Source organism: Chiloscyllium plagiosum, unplaced genomic scaffold (assembly GCF_037043375.1).
Source record: "Chiloscyllium plagiosum isolate Xiang-an unplaced genomic scaffold, Cpla_swu_hap1 HiC_scaffold_5, whole genome shotgun sequence".
Classification (NCBI taxonomy): domain Eukaryota; kingdom Metazoa; phylum Chordata; class Chondrichthyes; order Orectolobiformes; family Hemiscylliidae; genus Chiloscyllium; species Chiloscyllium plagiosum.
In genome coordinates, this window is record NW_028270143.1 from 87107839 (window position 1) to 87131342 (window position 23504).

At 39.9% G+C, this 23504-nt stretch overlaps 1 protein-coding gene across 10 annotated transcripts in view; it reads left to right on the top strand.

Moving 5' to 3' along the window:
• Positions 1 to 23504, top strand: part of LOC122550039 (sickle tail protein) — a 720789-nt gene that overhangs the window by 408917 nt on the left and 288368 nt on the right. Inside the window, exon 1 of one of the 10 annotated variants that reach the window (XM_087987429.1) lies at positions 10043 to 10200. The exons of 8 other annotated variants lie outside the window; for them this stretch is intronic. Coding sequence is in view for 1 of the 2 variants with exons in the window: in XM_043690464.2 (XP_043546399.2) it covers positions 19389 to 19412 (24 nt within the window). In the remaining variant the exon portion in view is untranslated. Of the gene's footprint in view, positions 1 to 10042; positions 10201 to 19373; positions 19413 to 23504 lie in introns of those variants that run through there. One more of the 10 variants, XM_043690464.2, reaches the window with a different exon arrangement.

Below are 23504 nucleotides of genomic sequence, written 5' to 3' on the forward strand. Positions count from 1 at the left end.
TCCTAGTTTTCCATTATTTCTGCATTCTCATTCTCTAGGGGCCTTATGCATACTTTGGCTTCTTTTATATTTAAAGAAGCTCTTGCTGTCCTTCTTGATATTTCCTGCAAGTTTACCATCAAAGTTTACTTTTTTCCCTTTTTTATTTGTCTGTTATTGGTTTTTAAAACATTTCCAAACCTCTGGCTTACCACTAATCTTTGCCCAATTGTGTGTTTTTCTCTTTCAAGTTGACACTATCCTTAACTTGCCTGATGAACCATGGTTGGTCATTCACTTCCTTCTTCCTCACTGGAATATGTCTTTGCAGTGAGAAAAGGGATGATCTAATTGAAATGTTTTGGATCATTTAAGTATTTGATGGAATGAAACTATTTTCATAAAAAAATCTGTCATTACTTCTCTTTGCTACTGAATTCCTTTCCCAGTTAACTCCAGCCAGCTCAGCCCTTATTCCTTTGCAATTACCCTTATTTTTTTAATAGATATTTTTATTAGAAATTTAACATTTTTACAAGTTTACAAAAATAAACAAAACTCTCAAATATAAACATTGATATACAATTAAATCAAATATACAATAGCCAAAATTTAACAAAAGAAGAAAGAGAAAAAAAAATACCGGAAAAGAACAAAAAACAAAACTCAACTATCTACTAATCTAACCTATAACTAACCAGAGTGTATATTTAAGTCTCTTACATGCTCGGAATGTGTTAATATCAGATGTAATAAAACCCGTATTCGTGTGGGATTCCTCTCCTAAGGGGCCCTGGACCAGCCAGGTTTGTAATTTCAATTAAATAAAAGCCCTTGTTAGGATAGCCGAGATATCTGTATTTATGTAATTCAAAAAGGGCTGCCATATTTTATAAAATAATTCGGTCTTTCGGTGCACCATATTTGTAAGGAAGTCAAGGGGAATACATTCCAGAATTAATCTGTGCCAATTTGAAAGTCCAGGGGGGCCCTCAGCCACCCAGTTCACCAAAATATTTTTCCTTGCACAGAAAGAAAGAATAGAAAATAGTCTCTTCCCGTACATGTCCAGGGAGGGAAAGTTCGAAAAGCCCAAAAGGAGAGATACAGGGTCCACTTTAATTTCCGTTCCTAAAATTTCTGTCAGGGTACTTGTTACTTTAGTCCAATATCTACGGATCTTATGACAGGCCCATAGGCAATGTACAAGAGTGTCCACCTCTATTTTGCATTTGGGACAATTGGAGATGCTCCTGCCTTAAATTTTGCCAATCGAACCGGTGCTATATGGGCCCTATGAAGTATCTTCAGCTGGATAGCCTGGGTTCTGTTACAGATAGTAATTCTTCTAGCGTTTTCCCAAATATCATTCCACGTTTCTATAGAGATTTCTAGTCCCAAATCCTGATCCCATGTTTTATGCAGATTATCCATATCTCCCGATACTTCATCATGTAGTAAATGATAAATAGTACTGACGGAAGATACCCCCACTGGTCATAGGACACTACATTCTCTATCTGATTTATAAAGGCTATCTAATAACGTAGTCTTATTCTGTATATAATCTCGAATTTGGAAGTATCGAAAGAGGTCTCCATTAGGTAATCCGAATTTCTGACGCAGCTGTTCAAAAGACATCAGGACCCCATCCTTAAATAGGTCCCCTAGACATGTCATACCCCTGGATCTCCAGAGTTTAAAAGTGGCATCTGTAAACCCCGGATGGAATCCCCATGCTCCCACTATCGGTGCATAGGGGGATGTTTTATGTCAATTGCCCTCATTTTGCCGCATTATATTCCAAGCCTTAATTGTGTTTAGTATTATAGGGTTTTTACAGTGATCTGCAATGATTTTCCTCTTAGTCTGAAAATAAAAGGTTAATAAGTGGGTATTTTACTTGAGAGGCCTCGATGTCCAACCAGATTGATTGTGGATCAGACAAGACCCAATCAGCTATGTAACTTAATAGGGAACTTAACTGATATTTCCTAAAGTCTGGGAAGTCCAATCCTCCCCTTATCTGTGGAAGCTGTAGCTTCTTCAGCTTACTGAGGGGCCGTCTATGATTCCAGATAAAGGAACCCAGCCAGCCATATAATTTACGTAGAGCCGTCCTCAGCAGCATCACCGGAAGCATTCTCATAGGATATAGGAGACGGGGCAGGACATTCATTTTGATTAGTGCTATTCTACCCAACCAGGAAATTGGAAGGTCTCCCCATCGCTGGAGATCCTGCCTTATCCTTTCCAGTAAATGCACAAAATTAACCTTATACAACTGACCAAATACTGGAGTAATAAAAATGCCTAAATATAAGAAGCCCTCCAGGGACCAACGAAAGGGAAAAAGGGATCCGTCCACTAAATGGGGTGTCATAGCACCCATTGGCATAGCCTCCGATTTTGAAAAATTAATTTTATAGCCTGAGAATGCACTAAATGTAATAATAACTTGGATTAGGCGAGGTACGGACATCAGAGGATTACTGAGGAATAGAAGAACATCATCTGCATAAAGGGTAATTTTATGTTTACCTGTACCAATCCTCGGGGCCGTTATATTAGGATCAGCTCGTATAGCTTCTGCTAGTGGTTCAATTATTAGCGTGAATAACAATGGCGAGAGGGGACATCCCTGACGGCAGCCCCTACCCACACTGAAGCTATCCGAACCTAATCCATTGGTAACCACAACTGCTTTGGGATCACTATACAATGTTGAGACCCATTTGGTAAACACCTGTCCAACGTCAAACCTTTCTAATGTGTAAAACAAATATGACGATTCAACCCTATTAAATGCCTTTTCCGCGTCTAATGAAACTACTACTCCTGGTATCTTTCCCTGATGGCAGGCTTGAATCATATTCAAAACCCTTCTAATATTATTGGATGATCTACGGCCCTTAATAAACCCCGTCTGATCCTCCTTTATAATATGTGGCAGTACCCTTTCTAGTCTCAGTGCTAACGTTTTACAAAGGATTTTAAAATCTACATTTAGCAAGGACATTGGTCTATATGATGTACAATCTTCTGGATCCTTTCCTTTTTTAAGGATAAGAGAGATATTTGCTTCTTTCAGCAAAGGCGGGAGACAGCCCTGACTATATGCATAGTTATACATGTCCATAAGTGGACCAGCCAATATTTCTGTAAATTCTTTATAGAATTCAGCTTGAAAACCATTTGGACCCGGTGCCCTACCACTCTGAAGTTGCCTAATTGCATCAAGTATTTCTTGGACTGTTAGAGGAGCATTTAGGACCGATACCTGTTCCGGAGTTAGGCCTAGAAAGGTCAAATTTTTTTAAAATGACTGCTTCCTCCTCGTCCTATCTTCACAGTCCTGCGATTTATATGACTGAGAATAAAATTCTCTATAGATCGCATTAATCTTTTTATGATCATGAGTCAGAATACCCGTACTTTTCTTGATAGACGTAATAATCTGAGGGGCCTTTTTTTTCTTTGCAAGAAATGCTAAGTATCTACCCGGTTTGTCGCCATATTCATATAACCTTTGTTTTGCAAATAATATTTCCCTCTTAGCCGTTTGAGTAAGCGTAGTGTTTAGAGCTGTCCTAAGAGCCATAATCCTTTGCAATTTAATAATAGAAAGTCTATCAGTGTATGCTGTTTTCAGCTGCTTTTAAGCGAGCTTCAAGCAGACGCTGTTGTTCTCCCTTCAATTTCTTCTGGGTCGCTGAGTAGGAGATGATCAAATCTCGCGTGTAAGCTTTGATGGTCTCCCACATCATTGACGGGTTGCTAGCTGTACCTGAATTACTTTCTAAAAAAGTTTTAAATTCTTAAGAGAAGTACTTTACAAATTTACTATCTTTCATTAGGAAGGGGTCCATACGCCAATGCCGAGGGGATGTCCCATTGTTCCTCGCCTTAGTTTCCATATATACAGCAGCGTGGTCGGAAATTGCTATATTACCTATTTTACAGGATGATATAGAATTTTAAAAAATCAAGGGGGCAGAAAACATATCAATTCTAGTATGACATTTATGTGGATTGGAGTAGAAAGAAAAATCTCTGCCCTGTGGATGAAGACATCTCCATACATCTACTAATCCTAATTCTTTGTTCAGATTCATCAATTGTCTAGATCTGGGAGATACTCCTGCAGTACTCTTGGGAATCCTATCTATTTCCGGATCCATAATACAATTAAAGTCTCCCCCTATAACTGTAGGACGGGCACCAAAAGCCATCAATTTTGAAAAGGCTTCCGTTATAAATTTAAAGGGATGTGCCGGGGGGCAGTACAAATTTAAAATCCCATATTCCTCTCCACTTATGAGGGCTTTAATCAAAATATATCGTCTAGATTCGTCTTTTATCTGCTTTAGGATTTTGAAAGGGAAATTCTTCCGAACAAGAATAACAACTCCCCTGCTTTTTGAGCTAAAAGAAGAAAAAAAGGCCTGATCAAATCCACCCTGTCGTAATTTCAAGTGTTCTTTATCCGACAGGTGTGTCTCCTGTAGGAGAGCTATATCAACTCTTTCCTTCTTAAGATTTGATAATATTTTCTTCTTTGTGACTGGCGAATTACTCCCATTGACATTCCAGGTGCACCACTTAACTGACTGATCAACCATAATCATCTGGGCAAATCCGAGACCCCTCGGGAGGGGAATCCCTATCCGGAACATCCTGAGCATAGAGCGTATAAAATTTTCAAAAATAAAGCCTCTCTAATACACTCACACCAATACAATAAAAAACGATTTCTAAATAAAAAAAATATAAAACGTATCTAAGTGGAGATTTTCCCCCTTATTCCCAGGGGGTGTCACTTCCTCTCCAAAAGTCCATCATATCCTCTCCCAACCAATGCTCCACCCTTGACCCAGGCACTCCTCAATAAAATGAGGAGAATTCAGATATAATACAAGGCTGGAGTTAACAGTGAGCATCCTACCCCCACCCATACCAACACCTGGATATATTTGGTAATGTTAATATCATATATAAACATTTTAACTATAAAATTACAACCTCAACAAATAATTTTTAAATATACTAATACAAAATAACAAGGGAGAAACAACCCCGCTCCTAAAGACAGAGGTAAAATTGAATAAGGTAACCACCTCCCCCCACCAACTTTAACCAAAGCCCCCAGCTTATATATATATATATATATACACACACACACATACACACATACATTTACATATATACACACACACACATATACATACATCCCACATATATACATAAAATAATAAAAGAAAACAACCCCAAGGGGGGGGAGAAAATCAAATCCCTCTCCCCACCCCCCCCATGATAATATTAATCAGTAAAGTAAGAAAAAAAGGGGGGGACATAAACCAAAGCGGGGGGAAAGGCAAACCAACATCCATTATGTCTTACAGTTTATCTAAGAGAGTCCAAGAATTCCTTAGCCTTTTCTGACGATCCGAAGTTATACACGGATCCTTCATGGTTAAAGTGTAGCGTTGCTGGGTAGCGTAAGGAGTACTGAATATTTAAGTCCCTTAAACGCTTCTTCGCCTCGTCGAATGCCTTCCTCTTTCGGACCAGAGCTGGGGAAAAGTCCTCGAATAACATGATCTTGGATCCTTTATAGATCATGGCGAAGGGATCTTTTCCAAGATTTCTAGAGGCTTCTAGGAGTATCTGCCTCTCCTTGTAGCTCTGCAGCCGGAACAGAACCGGGCATGGGCGCTGGTTCGAGCCGGGCCCGCGTATTGCGACCCGGTAGGCCCATTCCACCCTCACCTGGCCTGATCCAGCCTCCAGATTTAAAAGCTGTGGCAGCCACTTTTCGAGAAACGCTGTAAGCTGGCCTTCCTCTTCCCGTTCGGGAAGGCCCAGCAAACGAATTTTATTTTACCTCGATAATCGAGGTCGTCAATGTAATTCTCTAAGGTCCGGACTCGCTGTTCGAGAGTCCGGACCCGATCCACGGCCAATTGCGCTGTAGTTTCGGAGGTCGCGGCCTTTAGCTCCGCCCCTCCGACTCGGCGCTCGATCTCCTTAATGTCTCGGTCGTGCTTCTGCAGCACGGCCGAGAGTGAGTCCCATCGACTTCGGGACTCCTCGATAAAAGCGTCGATCTTCGCGTCCAGCTCGGAGATCATCTCCACAAGGCCTGTCACTGTAGGTAAGTCCCCCGGGGTGGCTGTGGATGCCTCTGCTGCAGCTGGACAGGGTGGGAGAGGGGTTCCTGCTTGCTGAGAGCTGCGAGCTCCCTTCCCTTTGGTCATTTTTACTAAATATTAGACTGTTTAAATGTAATACTAAGCAACTAATTCAATTAAACAGCTATTATGAATGATTTGGTGAGTGTGATGGGGGTGGGCGACCCACTTTACCCAAGTCTTGGGAAGAGCACTATGGACTCAGACTTACTGGGTCGCCGCCATCTTGGATCCCACGCAATTACCCTTATTTCAGCTCAGCCAGTTGTTACTCACCCAAGTGCCTCCCTTTCAAACTGAATGCTAAATTCTACCATATTATGGTCACTATTTCCTGTGGGATCATTTATTCTGATATCATTTATTTAATCTGCCTTATTACATATCACCAGATCCAAAATAGCTTGATGCCTGGGTGGATCCACAATATTGTTCTAGGAAACAGTCTAAGTTCTTTCTCACGGTTTCCTCAGCTAATCTGACTATTTTAATCAACATCCAGATTGAAGTTTCTCATGATGCATGTATTGCCTTTGTTAAACAGCCTCATTATCTTTTAAATTCTGAAAGGTAGACAAAGAGAAGTCACTGGTGAGATAGTTTGAAACTAGAAGTCATACTTATAAATCCAATAAAAGATTTTTTTAAAAAACCCTTTATCTAGTAAATGATTAAATATTAGATTTGCTACCATATGGTGTGATTGAGGCAAATGGCATGTATACCTTTACAGGGGGATTCAATGCAGATTTACTGTTGCTAAAAGGATTAAATTATCTGAACAGGTTGCCTGGACAAGCCTTGTATTCTGTTGTATGTAGAAGATTAAGGGATGATCTAATGGAAGTGTTTGGGATGATTCAAGGATTTGATAGGATAGATAGAATGACATTATTTTCTATGGTGTGTGTGTTCAGAACAGAAGACAGCGCCTTCAAGTTAGAGCCAGCCTATTAAGAGTTCATATCAGAAAGGATTTATTAACAGAATAGGTAGTGGAAATTTGAAAAACTGTCCCTACAAGCTACCAAAGAGACTCTTCCAATTAAAAGTTTCAAAACTGAAGTTGCTTGATTTTTGTTCGGCCATGATATTAAGGAATATTATGAATCGGAGCAGATGACTGGAGTATAGGTACAGCTTAGCCGAAACTTAAGTGAAAGGTGAAACCAGCTCAAAGACGGTTTGCCCTACTTCTAGCCCTATGTCTCTGTAAATGAATAATGTCAGGCAGATATTTTGAGATTAAGCTGGGTGAGAGGTGGTTTATGAATTTTTACTGAATGGACTGTATCTCCACTATAAATCTGATGATGTTGTAATTCTGTGAATCACTGTAGGATTAATTTAAATCCCTGGAACCTGATCAGGTGGACCCTTGAACTCTGTGGGAAGCTAGGAAAGTGATTGCTGGGCCTCTTACTGAGATATTTCTTTCATCGATAGTCACAGGTGAGGTGCCAAAAGACTGGAGGTTGGCTAACATGGTGCCACTGTTTAAGAAGGGTGGTAAAGACAAGCCAGGGAACTATAGACCGGTGAGCTTGACGTCGGTGGTGGGCAAGTTGTTGGAGGGAATCCTAAGGGACAGGATATACATGTATTTGGAAAGGCAAGGACTGATTAGGGATAGTCAACATGGCTTTGTGCGTGGGAAATCATATCTCACAAACTTGATTGAGTTTTCTTTGAAGATGTAATAAAGAGGATTGATGAGGGCAGACCGGTAGATGTGATCAATATGGACTTCAGTAAGGTGTTCGACAAGGTTCCCCATGAGAGACTGATTAGCAAGGCTGGATCTCACAGAATACAGGGAGAACTAGCCATTTGGATACAGAACTGGCTCAAAGGTAGAAGACAGAGTGTGGTGGTGGAGGACAGTTGTTTTTCAGACTGGAGGCCTGTGACCAGTGGATTGCCACAAGCATCGGTGCTGGGTCCACTACTTTTTGTCATTTATGGAAATGATTTGGATGTGAGCATAAGAGGTACAGTTAGTAACGATCCGCATCCACGAACATCAACTAGCCACGAAACAACACGACCAGCTATCCCTAGTAGCCACACACGCAGACGACAAGCAACATGAATTTGACTGGGATAATACTACCATTATAGGGCAAGCGAAACAAAGAACAGCCAGGGAATTCCTAGAAGCTTGGCACTCATCCACAAACTCCATCAACAAACACATAGATCTGGACCCAATATACCGGCCACTACAGCGGACAGCTGAAACTGACAACCGGAAGCGGCAGGGACAGACCACTATAAATGCCGGAGGAAACACCACAGAAGCGCTTCACAGGAGGCTCCCAAGCACTGAGGATGTCACCTAGACAGGGGACGAAACGTTTGCAACAAAAACTTCCAGCTCGGCGAACAGAACCACAGCAGTTAGTAAGTTTGCAGATGACACCAAAATTGGAGGTGTAGTGGACAGCAAAGAAAGTTACCTCAGATTAGAACGGGATCTTGACCAGATGGAGAAAGTGAAGTCTGCAGATGCTGGAGATCAGAGCTGAAAATGTGTTGCTGGAAAAGCGCAGCAGGTCAGGCAGCATCCAGGGAACAGGAGAACAGGCCTTCCTAACCTGCAATCTTCTTCCCGACCTCTCCGCCCCCACCCCAGTCTGACCTATCACCCTCACCTTGACCTCTTACCACCTATCACATTTCTGACACCCCTCCCCCAAGTCCCTCCTCCCTACCTTTTATCTTAGCCTGCTGGACAAACTTTCCTCATTCTTGAAGAAGGGCTTATGCCCGAAACGTCGATTCTCTTGTTCCCTGGATGCTGCCTGACCTGCTGCGCTTTTCCAGCAACACATTTTCAGCTCTTGACCAGATGGGCCAATGGGCTGAGAAGTGGCAGATGGAGTTTAATTGAGATAAATGCGAGGTGCTACATTTTGGAAAAGCAAATCTTAGCAGGACTTAAACACTTAATGGTAAGGTCCTTAGGGAGTGTTGCTGATCAAAGAGACCTTGGAGTGCAGGTTCATAGCTCCTTGAAAGTGGAGTCGCAGATAGATAGGATAGTGAAGAAGGCGTTTGGTATGCTTTCCTTTGCAATTCCCTGCCCAGTTAAGGCTACCTCCTTGAATGTTTTTAAGGCAAAGATGGATAAACTTTTGAACGTTAAGGAATCAAGGGTAGAGTGAGCAGGTGGGTATGTGGAGCTAAGTCCACATAATGATCAGCCATGATCTTATTGAATGGCAGACAGACTCAAGTGGCCAGATCAGCATATGCCATTAAAGGACTATTTATGAGGAGATTTGGTAAGAAGCTTGTTTGCATATTTGGCTTAATTTAAGAAAATACCTCTCATATCCCCAGAGCAAAATTTTGTATTAACAAAATGTGTTCATTATTTTTCTAAAAGGCAAAGATTTTTTTCAAAAAGATTAATCCTCTATTATCCACCAGCTCATCATAGCTCCAACCAGAATCATTTCCACAAGTTATGACAAGCTGTCCAATTTCAGTGTAAGCAATACATGTTAATTTTCTCACACACCTATGTATTTCCCACTAGGTGTTGAATTATCCAAAACTATCCGATACCAAAATGCAAAACTTGTTTATTTAACTTGCTTGCAATAATATAACAATTCTTTCAATCTGAATTGATAATATTATTCTGCAGGGTAAAAAGACAGAGGATGTGCAGTTTGTTTTCAACAGTGTGCTTTGTCATTTTAAGTGGAGAAGCAGGTCTGACAGGTAGGCTTTGGCATGCACTCAGGTAGAGGAGTGCTAGTAACCATGGATTCTGCTGATGTCACAGTTGAAAGGGCATGTTGGTGCAGTTTGTTGCATATGTGCCTGTGAGGAAGCCCTGTAGGCTGGGAGGGAAGTTAATACAAGCATGTTCCTTCAGATTGCCAAAGTAGTTAGTTCGTTTCATGCATGTAGTAGGTGAAACTTCTGTCCTCTGTAGGATTACCCTGAAATACATGGAAATATTCTGAAGCATTTGGAGATACAGAACATCAATCAGGATATCACAAAGAAGCTACAGGTATAGAGAGATTGGTTGTTAGTGCTTTGAAGTATAATTAATTTGCTTGCTTTGAAGTACTTCAGGCACTTTTTCTGTTAGACATTTTTTTGCATTCTGTCCTTTTGAAGATATTTCTCAACAACATTCGGACTTATTGTCACAAGCTATGCTTACAGACAAAGTAACATCACTGTTTTTTCAAAAGTAAACTGCTTTCCGTAGTTAAGTAGAAACTAGAAATGTTAATTGACTTTCCTTTTGCGTTTCTCATTTACCACTCAAATTCACAACAAGCAAACAACTTCATTCCAGTGATGAAGCCCTACTGGGCAATTCTGATTATAAGTTGTGCTGGAGTGTTAACTCTGTTGGTTATCGTGTAAAAAGGTTACTTCAAGGCCAAATGGGAGGAGTTTGAGTAATTAGGGTCTAGCAATAGATAACTGAGGTTCTAAAATAAAAAAAGTCAGTTTGCAGACACCTGTGGAGTAGAAACACCACGTAGAAATTTGATCAGCAGTATGCAAACTCCCCGAGGTGAGTGCCTGGATTGATGCCACGTATTTTAGCCATTTTAATTTCACTTAGACTTGCTTAAAGTGCAAAGTGGATGAATTGAAGATAGTGATAGTAATAAGTCACAAGTAATATTTTTTCAGTGGTAAAGTTCATAGAAGCAGCTGTCTCAGGATTGTTTTGAAGTCTGGCAGTGGTAAAAAGATCTAGGCTGGTACCATCTTTTGTGATTATATGGATAGTACAGAGATTCCATCTAAGTTATGGGATTTGATCAATGACCTAAAAACTGAACAGCTGCAGCTCTGATTATATTTCAGTCCAATTAGGATTCCATTTACACAGATATACTTCAATTCTCTCCACAGTCTGTGTTGTGTGGCCAATTTACACATTTGGAAATGTATTATTTTAGTATTGATAGTGAATTTGTGAGATATTATCAAAATGGAGCATGTTTTGGAGCTTCCTGATATCTAAGCCTATTCATATTACTTCAGTTTAAAATGGCATGTTTCATGTGATGTGCAAAGTAAGCTGTTGACCTGAGAACTATATTTCAAATTCGCTATTGCATATTTTAATGTGATACATTGATTTCAGTTTCTCAGCAAATTTTGTTACTTATTAAAACAGACAAGACAAAAATGGTTCAGTTCCTTTGCAAGATCAATGATGTTCTTGTTAATATGGTAGACTTGTTTTTTGTAGTGGATTGAGATAAAATAGTGTATTTTTGATTCTTTTTAACAAAGAAGGACCCCCTTGAGCTTTTGCCCCTTCCTTTCATGTGTTTTTCTGATTAGATAACTGCTGTATGTTGTGGAAATAAGTAAGTTGTTTCCTCTGCAGTGGGAGGTCACTTGATGATCTGCGGATGTGTTCAGCTGTTTGGCTTCAAGTAAGTTTATGTTTTCTGTTCTGAGTCAGTTAGTTTTGTATCACAGAACTGAGAATGATCAGGTAAAATTGAAAGGGCTGTTAGATTTTTTTTGGTTAGTATGCTGTTAACCTGAACTATATTTCAGATTCAAATTGCATATTTTAATGCGATACTTTGATTGAACTGAATTAATGGAAGGTGAGAGGTTGTGCTTTTTGTTATTTAGTGTAGGCACAGATTCCTTGTTGAAGTTTTGTTTTTCAATTAGCTGCTCTAATTTGCAGTTGTTATAACAATAAAAATTGTTCGACTTAAAATCTTGGATTTTTTAAATTCAGTAGGTGTCTTTATATTACTGGAGATGTCTCTGAAAGCAGTAGGTGCTCTGTTTGTCAGTAAACTGGTCAGTATGATAATAAGCGATCATGAAAGCAATAGTAATGCAAAACTATCAATGTAAGGGTACATTGCAGTTAATATCGGGCAGTGAGTTACAGTTGATATTTTGATGACTTAGTAAGAAATTGGATACTAATACAGAGACTAGATTGTTCAAACGATGATCAATATTAGCTTGCAGTGACAAGGGATGAAGAGACATGATTTGAAGACTTAACAATTTTCATTGCAGATGATATCATATAGTACATTTGTATTTTTAAAAGAAAAAGCATTGTCGTCTATATTTGTGGTATCACTATTGTGCCCATGCCAATACTGCTAATACCTCTTCCTTCTCAATGTTAATTTATTCAAGTATATCACAGTTCCCCTCCCTATTTCCTGGACCAACCGACCTCGTCCATTATGAATATAAATGAATATGAGTATTCATTTAAAACTTCACCTTTGTCTCCCAGCTCCACAATTATTCAGTTCACATGTGGCATAAAAATTGGCACTATGGTGGTTCCTGTTTTGGGCCCTAAGGGGCACTGCTCTTTCCCTGGTTTTCTCCTGTCCCTCATATACTTCTAAACTGCCTGTGGTCTTGCCATAATGTTATCCACCAGTTATTTTAATGTAGATTTTCTGGCAAGTATCTGCTTCAAATCCACTTTGGCCAGATCCTGCCTTACCTTATTAAAATCAGCTTTCCCCAGATTAGAACCTTTATCCTTATCCATAACTAACTTAAATCTTATTGATTTATGGTTACTATTACTGAAATGTGGAGGACTTCCTCCTCAAAGGAAATCAAGGGTTCTGGGGAAAGGGCAGGAAAATGGACGTAAGGAGGGTCAAATCAGCCATGATCTTATTGAATGGCGAAGCAGGCTTGAGGGGTCAGAAGGCATACTTCTGTTCCTATTTTGTATGGTCTTAGGAGATTTTTTTCTGCCAACACGTAGAAAGTCTTACAACAGAGGGAGCAATACTAGACCTAATTATAGGAAAATAAGTCAGGCAAATGGGGGAGCATTTCAGTAATAGTAAAAGTTTTTAAAAACTTCCCACTAACCTTCACCATATTGTGTACTTTCTAGAAGACAAAATAGCAATGGAAGGGTGTTTTTTAGATTGTAAGCCTATGACCAGTGATGTTCCGCAGGGATCAATGCTGAGACCCCTGTTGGTTATAGTATATGGATATATAATATGATTTGGAGCAGAATGTAGATGGTCTGATTGGGAAGTTTGTGGATGACATAAAGACTGGGAGTGATGCAGATTGTTAGAAGGATTGCCAGAGGATATGGATAGGTTTGAGACATGGGCAGAAAAATGGCAGATGGAAATTAATCTGAGCAAATGTGAGGTGATGCATTTTGGGAGATCTAATGCAGATGGGAAGTACGCATGCAAATGACAAGAAGGCATATGGCATGCTTGCCTTTATCAGGCAGAGCATATAGCAAAAGTTGACAAGTCATGTTGCAGCTGAATAGATTTTTAGTTAGGCCACAATTGGAATATTGTGTACAGTTCTCGTTGCCACAGAGGCTTTGGGGAAGGTACAGAAATAGTATGTTGCATGGTTTGGAGGATATTGGCTATGAGGAGAGATTGGACAAACTTGGTATGTTTTTATTTGAATGTTGAAGAATGAGGGATAACTTAATAGAAGTTTACAAAATTATGAGAGGTGAGGATACAATGTGTAGTTAGTGCCTTTTTTTCAAGGTACAAATGTTATTTATTAGGGGACACAGGTTTAAAGTAAAAGGGAATAGATTTAAAAGAGATGTGAGAGGCAAGTTTTTTTTGCACAGAGGGTGGTAAGTGCCTGGAATGCGCTGCCAAAGGAGGTTGTGGATATGGATACAATAACAATGTTTAAGTTCCATCTTGACAGAAAAAATGAATAGGCAGGGAACAGAGGGATGCAAAAAGTATAGAGATAACAAGTTTTTAGTTTAGAAAGGCATCTTGTGTCAGCTTTCTCTTGGTGGGCTGAATGGCCTGTTCCTTTGTTATACTGTTCTTTGTTTGTTAGAGTAAGCCCTTCCCAATTTAACAAATTGTTTTTGATTATTTTGTTACTGGGCCTGACACTTGGAGAAATGATCTTTAAAGATTTAAAGCTGACTTTCCTGTGTTCATTCGTAGTTCCTAGTTGTTGTTTTGAAAAGAAGAGAAGTTTATATTGCAGAGAATGGAAGCTGAGCACCAAAATGTGCTCCTTCAATGCCTCAGGCTTATGACTAGATTTGAGAAATACAAAAAAAACGCTAAACCTCCACTCACACATTAGTGTGTAGTAATTAAAACAATTGTAGGGCATTCCACCTAGAATACTCTATTAATAATAATTATTAATCATGTTAATATGAATTAGTGGGAGCTAGGATCACTGGCAAGTGGTGTTGAAATCATATGGAACATATGCATTGAACTAGAAGAATTGAACTTTGCCAAGGTGCAATTTACTTTTTGCAAACAACATTGAGCTGTTCTCTGCATTATCTAATTGTTAAAATGTTGGCAATGGATTGGCTGTTCAAAAGCACTGGAAGTCAACTGTTTTCAACACAAACACAAAGCACATTTAGTGGTCCATTTTCTGAATTGTACTGACAATCAAATTAGGAAGACGTAATCGCTTTATTGTGAATCGTTTCTGTAGGGAAATGTATATTGTCATAACAGAAAGTCACTTACTAGTTTTCAGGCTGTCTCAAGATTAGAAAATATGCTGACAAATTGTAGTTGTTATTTCCTTGGATTTACATTATTAATTAATTACGAAGTTGAAAAAAATCCAGGTACAAAAATATGAATTGCCTTGACCTCTTCAGAATTCACAGTAAGGCTCAACTTGAAATGCCTCAATTGCTGAGACTTGTCATAATAAAACAATTACAGCTTCACAAATATTTTGTTTGTCTCATGTCTGAGACGTTATTTTTCCTGTATAGGTACAGCAGGCAATGAAGAAAGCTAATGGCATGCTGGCCTTCATAACAAGAGGAATTGAGTATAGGAGCAAAGAGGTCCTTCTGCAACTATACAGGGCCCTGGTGAGACCGCACCTGAAGAATTGAGTGCAGTTTTGGTCTCCAAATTTGAGGAAGGACATTCTGGCTATTGAGGGAGTGCAGCGTGGGTTCACGAGATCAATTCTCGGAATGGAGGGACTATCATATGCTGAAAGATTGGAGCGACTGGGCTTGTAAACACTTGAGTTTAGAAGGATGAGAGGGGATCTGATTGAGATGTATAAGATTATTAAAGGATTGGACACTCTGGAGACAGGAAGCATGTTCCTGCTGATGGGTGAGTCCAGAACCAGAGGATACAGTTTAAAAATACGGGGTTGGCCATTCAGAACAGAGTTGAGGAGAAACTTCTTCACCCAGAGAGTGGTGGATATATGGAGTGCTCTGCCCCAGAAGGCAGTGAAGGCATTGGATAATTGCAAGAAAGAGATGGATAGCGCTCTTAGATAGTGGATTATGGGGATAAAGCAGGAACAGGATACTGATTGTGGATGATCAGCCATGATCATAATGAATCGTGGTCCTGGCTCGAAGGGCCAAATGGCCTACTCCTGCACCTATTGTCTATTGTCTGTATCTATAAGCTAGAAATCATTATTGTGGGAGCAAATGGAACACAAGCAATAATGAAACACAGAACATTTGCAATATCCAGTCAATGCTGTAGAACCCACAATGCTGTAGAACAGCATTGACTGTAAGATCAACCACAAAACATTCTTTTATTTTATAAATTGTGGATTTAAGGTTTTGATTTTTAATTGTGATCTGATTTTTGTCTGATTGTGTGTTGAGACAATTTAGTAATTTTGGAGTGAAGAGACAGTTATTTGATGATATATTATGGATTCAGACAGTATTCATGATTTCTGATTCAATGGGAACTCATAATGCCCAGCAGTGCAACAAATCAGTGTTTACAAGGCTATTAGTGACGTGGTTCCTGATGAAGGGCTCCTGCCCGAAACGTCAATTTTTCTGTTCCTTGGATGCTGCCTGACCTGTGTGCTTTTCCAGCACCATTCTAATCTTGACTCTGATCTCCAGCATCTGCAGTCCTTATTTTCGCCTCTTAGTGGTGTGGTGACCAATGTTAGAACTACTATTGAGAATCTCTCATTTTCAAACATACTTTCTAAGTATTAACCATAGCACGGTCATAGAAAATTTACTGCTAAGCCATCAGGTTTGGTTGGGGTTAGTGTTAGGGTCGGGGTTAGAGTTAGGGTCCCTTGCAAGGGAACTTCAACATGGAAATTCCAATATTTATTCCTCTTGTAACCTCAGAAGAAGGTTAAAAATCACACAACACCAGGTTATAGTCCAACAGATTTATTTGGACTGTGACCTGGTGTTGCGTGATTTTTAACTTTGTCCACCCCAATCCAACACCGGCTCCTCCATATCATGGCAACCTCAAGAAGATGCCACCTCAATTGACAGTGCTGCTGAACTGCTAGCTCTCTGATCCTGGGTTCCCTCCAACCCTCCAGCCATTTCCTCAAAACAAAATACATTGAACTGAATGTGATTTTTTTAAAAATGAGGCCCAGACTATTGCTTACATATGTTTTCAAAATTTGCTTTTGAAAAGACCTTCTTCAGTTAGTCAAACAGTCCTCTGGAATGCCTGTAAATAGGCAGTTCAAAGGTGTCTTGTGCCGCAGAACTGAATGGAAACATTTGAACTGAACTAACTTTTATGGTGGTTAGTTTCTATGATGCATAGAGGATGCACCTGGACAGGTGTCCCTTTAATACTGAGTGAAGAGAACGAACCAGCTGTATTTGGCTTTAAACTTTCTGACTGCATTAAAGCCTGCGAAAAAGCTTTTAAATTTTTTCCCCATCAAATGCATATAAAAACAGATCTTCCTCTTGCTCCAAACAGCTCCTCTTTACTAGGCATCTGAAATAATTAATGTGATGTCTATCACAATTCTAGATGTGACTACACCTTACAGACACTTACTGTCTATGTGACCAGCACATCTAACAAGTTAAACAAGAATGAACGTCTGTTGGGTTAACTTTCTGCCACTATCTTATTGAATTTCCTCTTTTACCCCGTCATCCAGTTGTTTTCTTAATGTCTCCCCACCACCATCCCTCATGCTGTACCCATGCTTTACCAATACATTTAGGGGAAGCATTTCTTGTCTCAAAATCAAACTGGTACAACCAGTTTTGTGATACTGCCAGACCTGATGGCACAGGACACTGTATAAACCATTCATTAGCTGCAAGCTTTAGTGATCCCCAAATGCTGCTTGCTTGCTTTTCCGAGATATCTGTTTGTGAACTGCATGTAGATCCAATCTCTTTTGACCTAGATGAGCCAAAAATGGAAGACTATAAGAAGACACTGTGATTCGGAGCAATATAGATGTTGTCATTTGAACCTCGTTTAATTTTCTCTGCTTGGTAACTCAAATTTTAATTTAACTTCCTGTATTGTAGAAATTTTCACCACATCTAAAAGAGTTAATTTTCTGAGGTACTCATTCATTGCTTCAGATATTACTTTTCATGGCTTATGCAGTATGCATTCACACACAACCTTCAGTATTGCAACCTTCATCATTGCCACTTAGCAGCATTACCTGGATTTGACTTCAATCTATTCATCACAGGAGAACTGCAGAATTTGGTATTTTCAGATCTGTACTGCAGAACTTAGAATATAGCGCAAATGTGGACTTTGGAAGTTCAGGATTCAAAAGGCAAAACCAAACAGGAGATGGGAAGAGAAGAAATGTCAAGGTCATAAGCTAATGTCCCAGTTTGTTGTCCCTCCTGGGGAGTGCTAAAAATATTTTAAATGATTGACCAAATTGTTTCATTGACATGCGTCACAACTCTAACAGATTGCAATTAAATTAAACCAGGTTCTGTTGTCATTTTTTCTTTTACATTAGTTGCACTTCCAGTTAGTTCTTCTCCCGAGCAGAATTGTAAGACAAGACTTCTGCTAACAGCAGTTTAAACACGCCAAAGGGAGTGGCTACCAAAAGAGTTGGACGTCTTGCTTCTCTCCATTCTTGCATAGCATATAAAACCAGAAGCTTGGTGAAGGTGGAGCTATTGCCACTAACAACTCTTCAGTTTATCAATTCCTAGTCTGAACAAAGGATTTTTAAACAGTTTACGGCATTTACTCAGTCTTGAATAAAATCCAAACCTTAAAAATGTTCAAATCTAACTGTCTCAGGGGACTTATATGTTTAGAGCACAGGGAGTCAGATATCTCTGTTACATTCCTACAAGCAGGACTGTGATAAAGGCAAGACTCTGCTATTACTTTTAATCAAGAATTTTGGCATTGTTGCAGAAATGATAATTACTATTAAAATGTTACAGAAGCCTCTACAAAACCAAAAAAAGTAACTACATTGAAGTAGTACAACTAAAAATTTAACTATCTTAAATACCTGTCAACAGTATGTGTAAAAAGTGAGGGATGTTAGAATATATGTTTGTACCTGTGCTCTACATCAGGAATTGACTTGCAGTTAATTAGATGATTTCTTCAGTTTGGAATGGCTTTTGAAGACCGAGCAAAACAGTGGAGATTGGGAAGTCAGCACAATTAGAATAAACATTGAGGCATTGTAAGCGAGCTAAGAGATTACCATACTCATATCACTGATTTAGTGCTGCGGAAGATAGTGGAGAAGTGCAATTTGGCTGCAATCCTGTACTTGAGCAAGTATCCACTTAAATTCTCTTGTAATAAAGACTGCAAAGGGGTAACAGTCCACCACTAAATTAAAGCCTCCACCTTATACTTTTTAATACTAGAATTCTTGGAGAACTGTCCTTTTTAATCTGTTTCATTAAAGTGTTACGTGACAGCTTGGATTAAACTTTGAGCACAGTAAAGCCCGTCAGTGTTGCGAGGGTTTACCAGATTCAGTTAAATTCCCACTGGTCTTGGCTCTATCTGGATTAAGTGTGACCTTAATTGTAAAACCAGTTCAGTGCAGGAAATTGCACTCGGGAAGTGCACATGCTTGTCAGAAAAAGTATGTTTACAAGGATTGGTTTCCCTTGCCTCAATCTGTATTTATTCTGAGAAATAATAAAAGCAGATCAGTGTGATGAGAACCTATTTCTGTGCTTGTGTGTGTCACTAGCTGACTGCACCAATCCGCTATACCAGGCACATTGTTGCCTTTTGTAATCTCATTACTTCTATCACAGGTTTGTTTTGGCTGTAGACAGAGTTTGATTGAACTCTTTGTGGAGGTGGTGTTCTGTTTAGTCAGCAATGAGTAACAACATTCCTTGTTAGTTTGCACAGTCGAGTACACATTCACAGTTCACGTAGGAAGCTCTCTCTGCTGGGTGTGTCTGTGTCAAGACTAATGAGACACAGGCAAAGTTATCATGTAAGTTGCTTTTTCTTTAAGTTACTTGGTGCAAATGCAATCAAGAATGCTCTTGCCTCATAGATAAGACACAATTTTACGCTTAAGTGATCAGTATGTTTAGGACTTCAACAGTTTTACGGTTCAAGTCATTATCTGTTTTAAAATTGATTTCTTAAAATATGTCATTTTTGTCATGGCTTCGTTCTTGGAGCTGGATTTCACTCAATGTATTTTTTTCCGTATTTTGTCTCTATTCTGTTGACTGTCCCATGATTATTTTCTTTATGTTGCACTTGTATGCTGGTTATTTTGTTTTGCTCCCCCGTGGACACAGCCTTAACATTAGAGGGGGTCAATTTAGAATGGAAATGAAGGAGCCATTTCTTCAGCCAAAGACTGGTGGGCCTATGAAATTCATTGCCACAAGCGCAGTGGAGGCTGGGCCGTTGAAGGTCTTCAAGGCAGAGAGTGATATATTCTTGATCTTGCAAGGAATTAAGGGTTACGGGGAGAGTGCCGGCAAGTGAAGTTGAAATGCCCATCAGCCATGATTGAATGGTGGAGTGGACTCAATGGGCCGAATGGCCTTACTTCCACTCCTATGTTTTATGGTCTTATGGTCTTTTTGATGCAATTGACAATGGGACCTTCTTGAGGTATTTTTCTGCCTGCCAGATCTATGTTAACTTTCAGTGATATTCCCTTCTAATTGTTGAATAATATCTCTGTTCCAGTACATACTCCCTGCTGCCCTTTGCCTCAACCAACAGGTGCACCCGAGCAGGTGTCCTGTGCTTGGCATCCATTAATGCTGCCCTGAATCAGGAATTGAGAACTACATTATACTGTGGCTCAGATTCAAGAACTTGAAACAATTGCATTCTCTGTAAGGAGATGCTGTTTCATTTAGTCTCATTTTATTTCCATCCTCCCCATTCTCCTGGTATGCACAGATTTTGTTTCCCTGTCCCCCAAATCATCAATCCTAGCATTTGTCATGCTTCTCCTCCTCTTCATGCCATTCATTTTCTCTCCTGTCTCCCTGTTGCAGCTTTAATCTGAGTGAAGTTGCTGAAGAAAATGGTTCTGGGTCAATGTTCCAATAAGATTTTCTATTCGCAGCACAAAACTTCCAAACATTTCCAGTGGCAAAAGGATTTGGGTATGCAAAAGCTTTGGTAAAGAGGAACATCATCAATGACAATGTGTTTTTCTCTTAACTAACATTGTCATATGCACTGTGCCCTTGAGTGTTGCCTGCCAGTGTGAAATGCTGGCCTATATGAGCTGCTGTAACATTGATGGTGCAAAATTTGTTTTGGCTATAGTCTAAAAATGAATGCTTCTTTATGAACAGGATTTAATATGCATCTCATTTTATATGTGATTTAGTAACATTATATTCCCATTACCAACTCAACTGCTGACCATTCCAAGTTCAGATCCTGACCTCAACAATGGCTAGGCAAAAACGAGGACTGCAGATGCTGGAAACTAGAGTTTAGATTGGATTGGTGCTGGAAAAGCACAGCTGGTCAGGCAGCATCTGAGGAGCAGGAAAATCAATGTTTCGAGCAAAAGACCTTTGTCAGGAATCAACAATGGCTCCCTCTTCTAAGCTACTGACTATTCTTTCTCCAAACTATCATCATCAGACCTTGAATTCTGTGTTCGTACAAACTACCCCTCCATGTCTAATCTTCCTTTCCTCTTCAAAGTCTTTGAATATAGGTACAGTGTAGTGTAGATAAATGTGAGGTTACTCACTTCAGTAGCAAAAATAAGAAGGGAGATTATTTGAATGCAGTTAAACTGAGAGTGAGGAATGCTCAATTAGGAACTACATTATACTGGGTGTCCTCATGCACCAGTCGCTGAAAGTGTGCTTGCAGGTTATGCCTCCAGTGGTTTCCAGCATCACAGATGCCAGTGTTCAGCCAGTTTGTTTAGAGTCACTGGATACTGGGCCCTGACTACATTCCTGCAATAGTATTGAAGACTTATGCTCTCGAACTTGCTGCTCCCCTAGCCAAGCTCTTCCAGTACAGTCACAACACTGGCATGTACCCGGCATTCTGGAAAATTGCCTAGGTATGTCCTGTACTCAAAATGCAGGACAAATTCAACCCCTCAGTCTCCTACAGTCATCAGTAAAGTGATGGAAGTTGGCTTCAACAATACAAAGAAGCAGCATGTACTCAGCAATAAACTGCTCACTGATGTCCAGTTTGATTTCTGTCAGGCCCACTCAGCTCCTGACCTGGTTACAGCCTTGGTTCAAACATGAACAAAAGAGCTCAATTCCAGCGGTGATGAGGGAGTAACAGCCCTTGACATCCAGGCTACATTTGACCAAGTGTAGCATCGAAGAGCCTTAGCAAAAGTAGAATCAATGGGAATCAGGGTGCAAACTCTGCACTGGCACAGAAGAAGATGGTTATGAGTTTCTCTGCAGAGCTTCCTCAGGATAGCATCCTAGGCCCAACCACCTTCAGCTGCTTCATCAATAACCTTCCCTCCATCACATAAGGTCAGAACTGGGGATGTTCACTGATGAGTGCACAATGTTCAACATGTTTTGTGACTTTTCAGACACTGAAGCAGTCCATATTCAAATGCAACAATTACTGGACAATATCCAGGCTTGAATTAATAAGTGGCAAATAGTATTCGCTCCATACAAGTGCCAGACAATAACCATCTCCTTCAATAAGAGATAGTTATGACTAGAAGAGCATGTCAGTGGCTAGGAATACTGCAGTAAGTAACTCACTTCCTGACTCCCCAAGGTTTGTCCACTATCTACCAGATGCAAATCAGGAGTATGATGGAATACTGCTTGGATAAGTGCAGCTTCAACGACACTTGAAGCTTGACACCATGCAGGGCAAAGCAGCCTGCTTAATTGGCACTACTTCCACAACCATTCACTCCTTCCTCCACCAATGCTGAGTAGTAGCAATGTGTACTCTCTAAAAGATGCAGAACAAAATTTTACCAAAGATCCTTAGACAGCACCTTCCAAGCCCATGACCACTTCCATCTAGAAGACAAGATAGATGGGAACATCATCACCCGCAAGTTTCCCTCCAAGGCATTAACCATCCTGACTTGGAAATATATAACTGTTCTTTTAGTATTGGTGGATCAAAATCCTGGAATTCCTTTTCTATGACATTGTGGGTCTGTCAACAGTACATGGACTATAGTGGTTCAAGAAGGCAGCTCACCACCAACTTCTCAAGGAATGGGCAATAAAATGCTGGCCAACCAATTCAGTACTCAGACCTCTTGGCATCATGGTATTCCACAAACCTAACAACACATTAAAATAGCAGCTAATGAACTTGAAAGACCCGATAAAGACTACAGGCAAAACTAATGTCATTTACAAAATACCTTGCAAGAACTGTAAAAAAACAAGACATTGGATAAACAGATAGACAACTAGCCACCAAGATACATGAACATCAACTAGCCACAAAAAGACATTAATCACACTCACTAGTATCCTTACATATAGATGAGGAAGGACGTTACTTCGACTGGGACAACACATCCATCCTAGGACAAACCAAACAGAGATCCGCATGAGAATTCCTAGAAGCAATCGGAATTCTGTCAACAAACACATTGACTTGGATCCCCCAAGAAAAATAACATGTTATGATGTCACCACAGGAAATGGCATCACTACAGGAAATGATATCACTAACCCAAGGAAACCTAAACATATAAATAGAAAGAGAGCCATGCCACCAATGTTTCATCTGGAGATTTACTTATAATGTTACCTAGTATGGTGACGAAATGTCTGAAAATGAACCTTACAGCTCAGCAAGCAAACCTACATCCAGAATGCTGGAAATACTGAGCAGATCTGTGAACTGCACAGAGGCCAGTATCCCGTAACAAAGTCACCCTTTATTTACACGGAAATAGTACTTGACACTGGTCCAGCAGCCTCAGAGCCAGCTCTCAGCGTGAACAGGATGTCTGACACTCCTGTTTATGTCTGTCAACCAAAGCTCCCTGATTGGGGTTGTTAATCTGGTGCTAACTGAGAACTCATTCTATGAGGTCCATCTAGATGACCTCATTAAAATCACT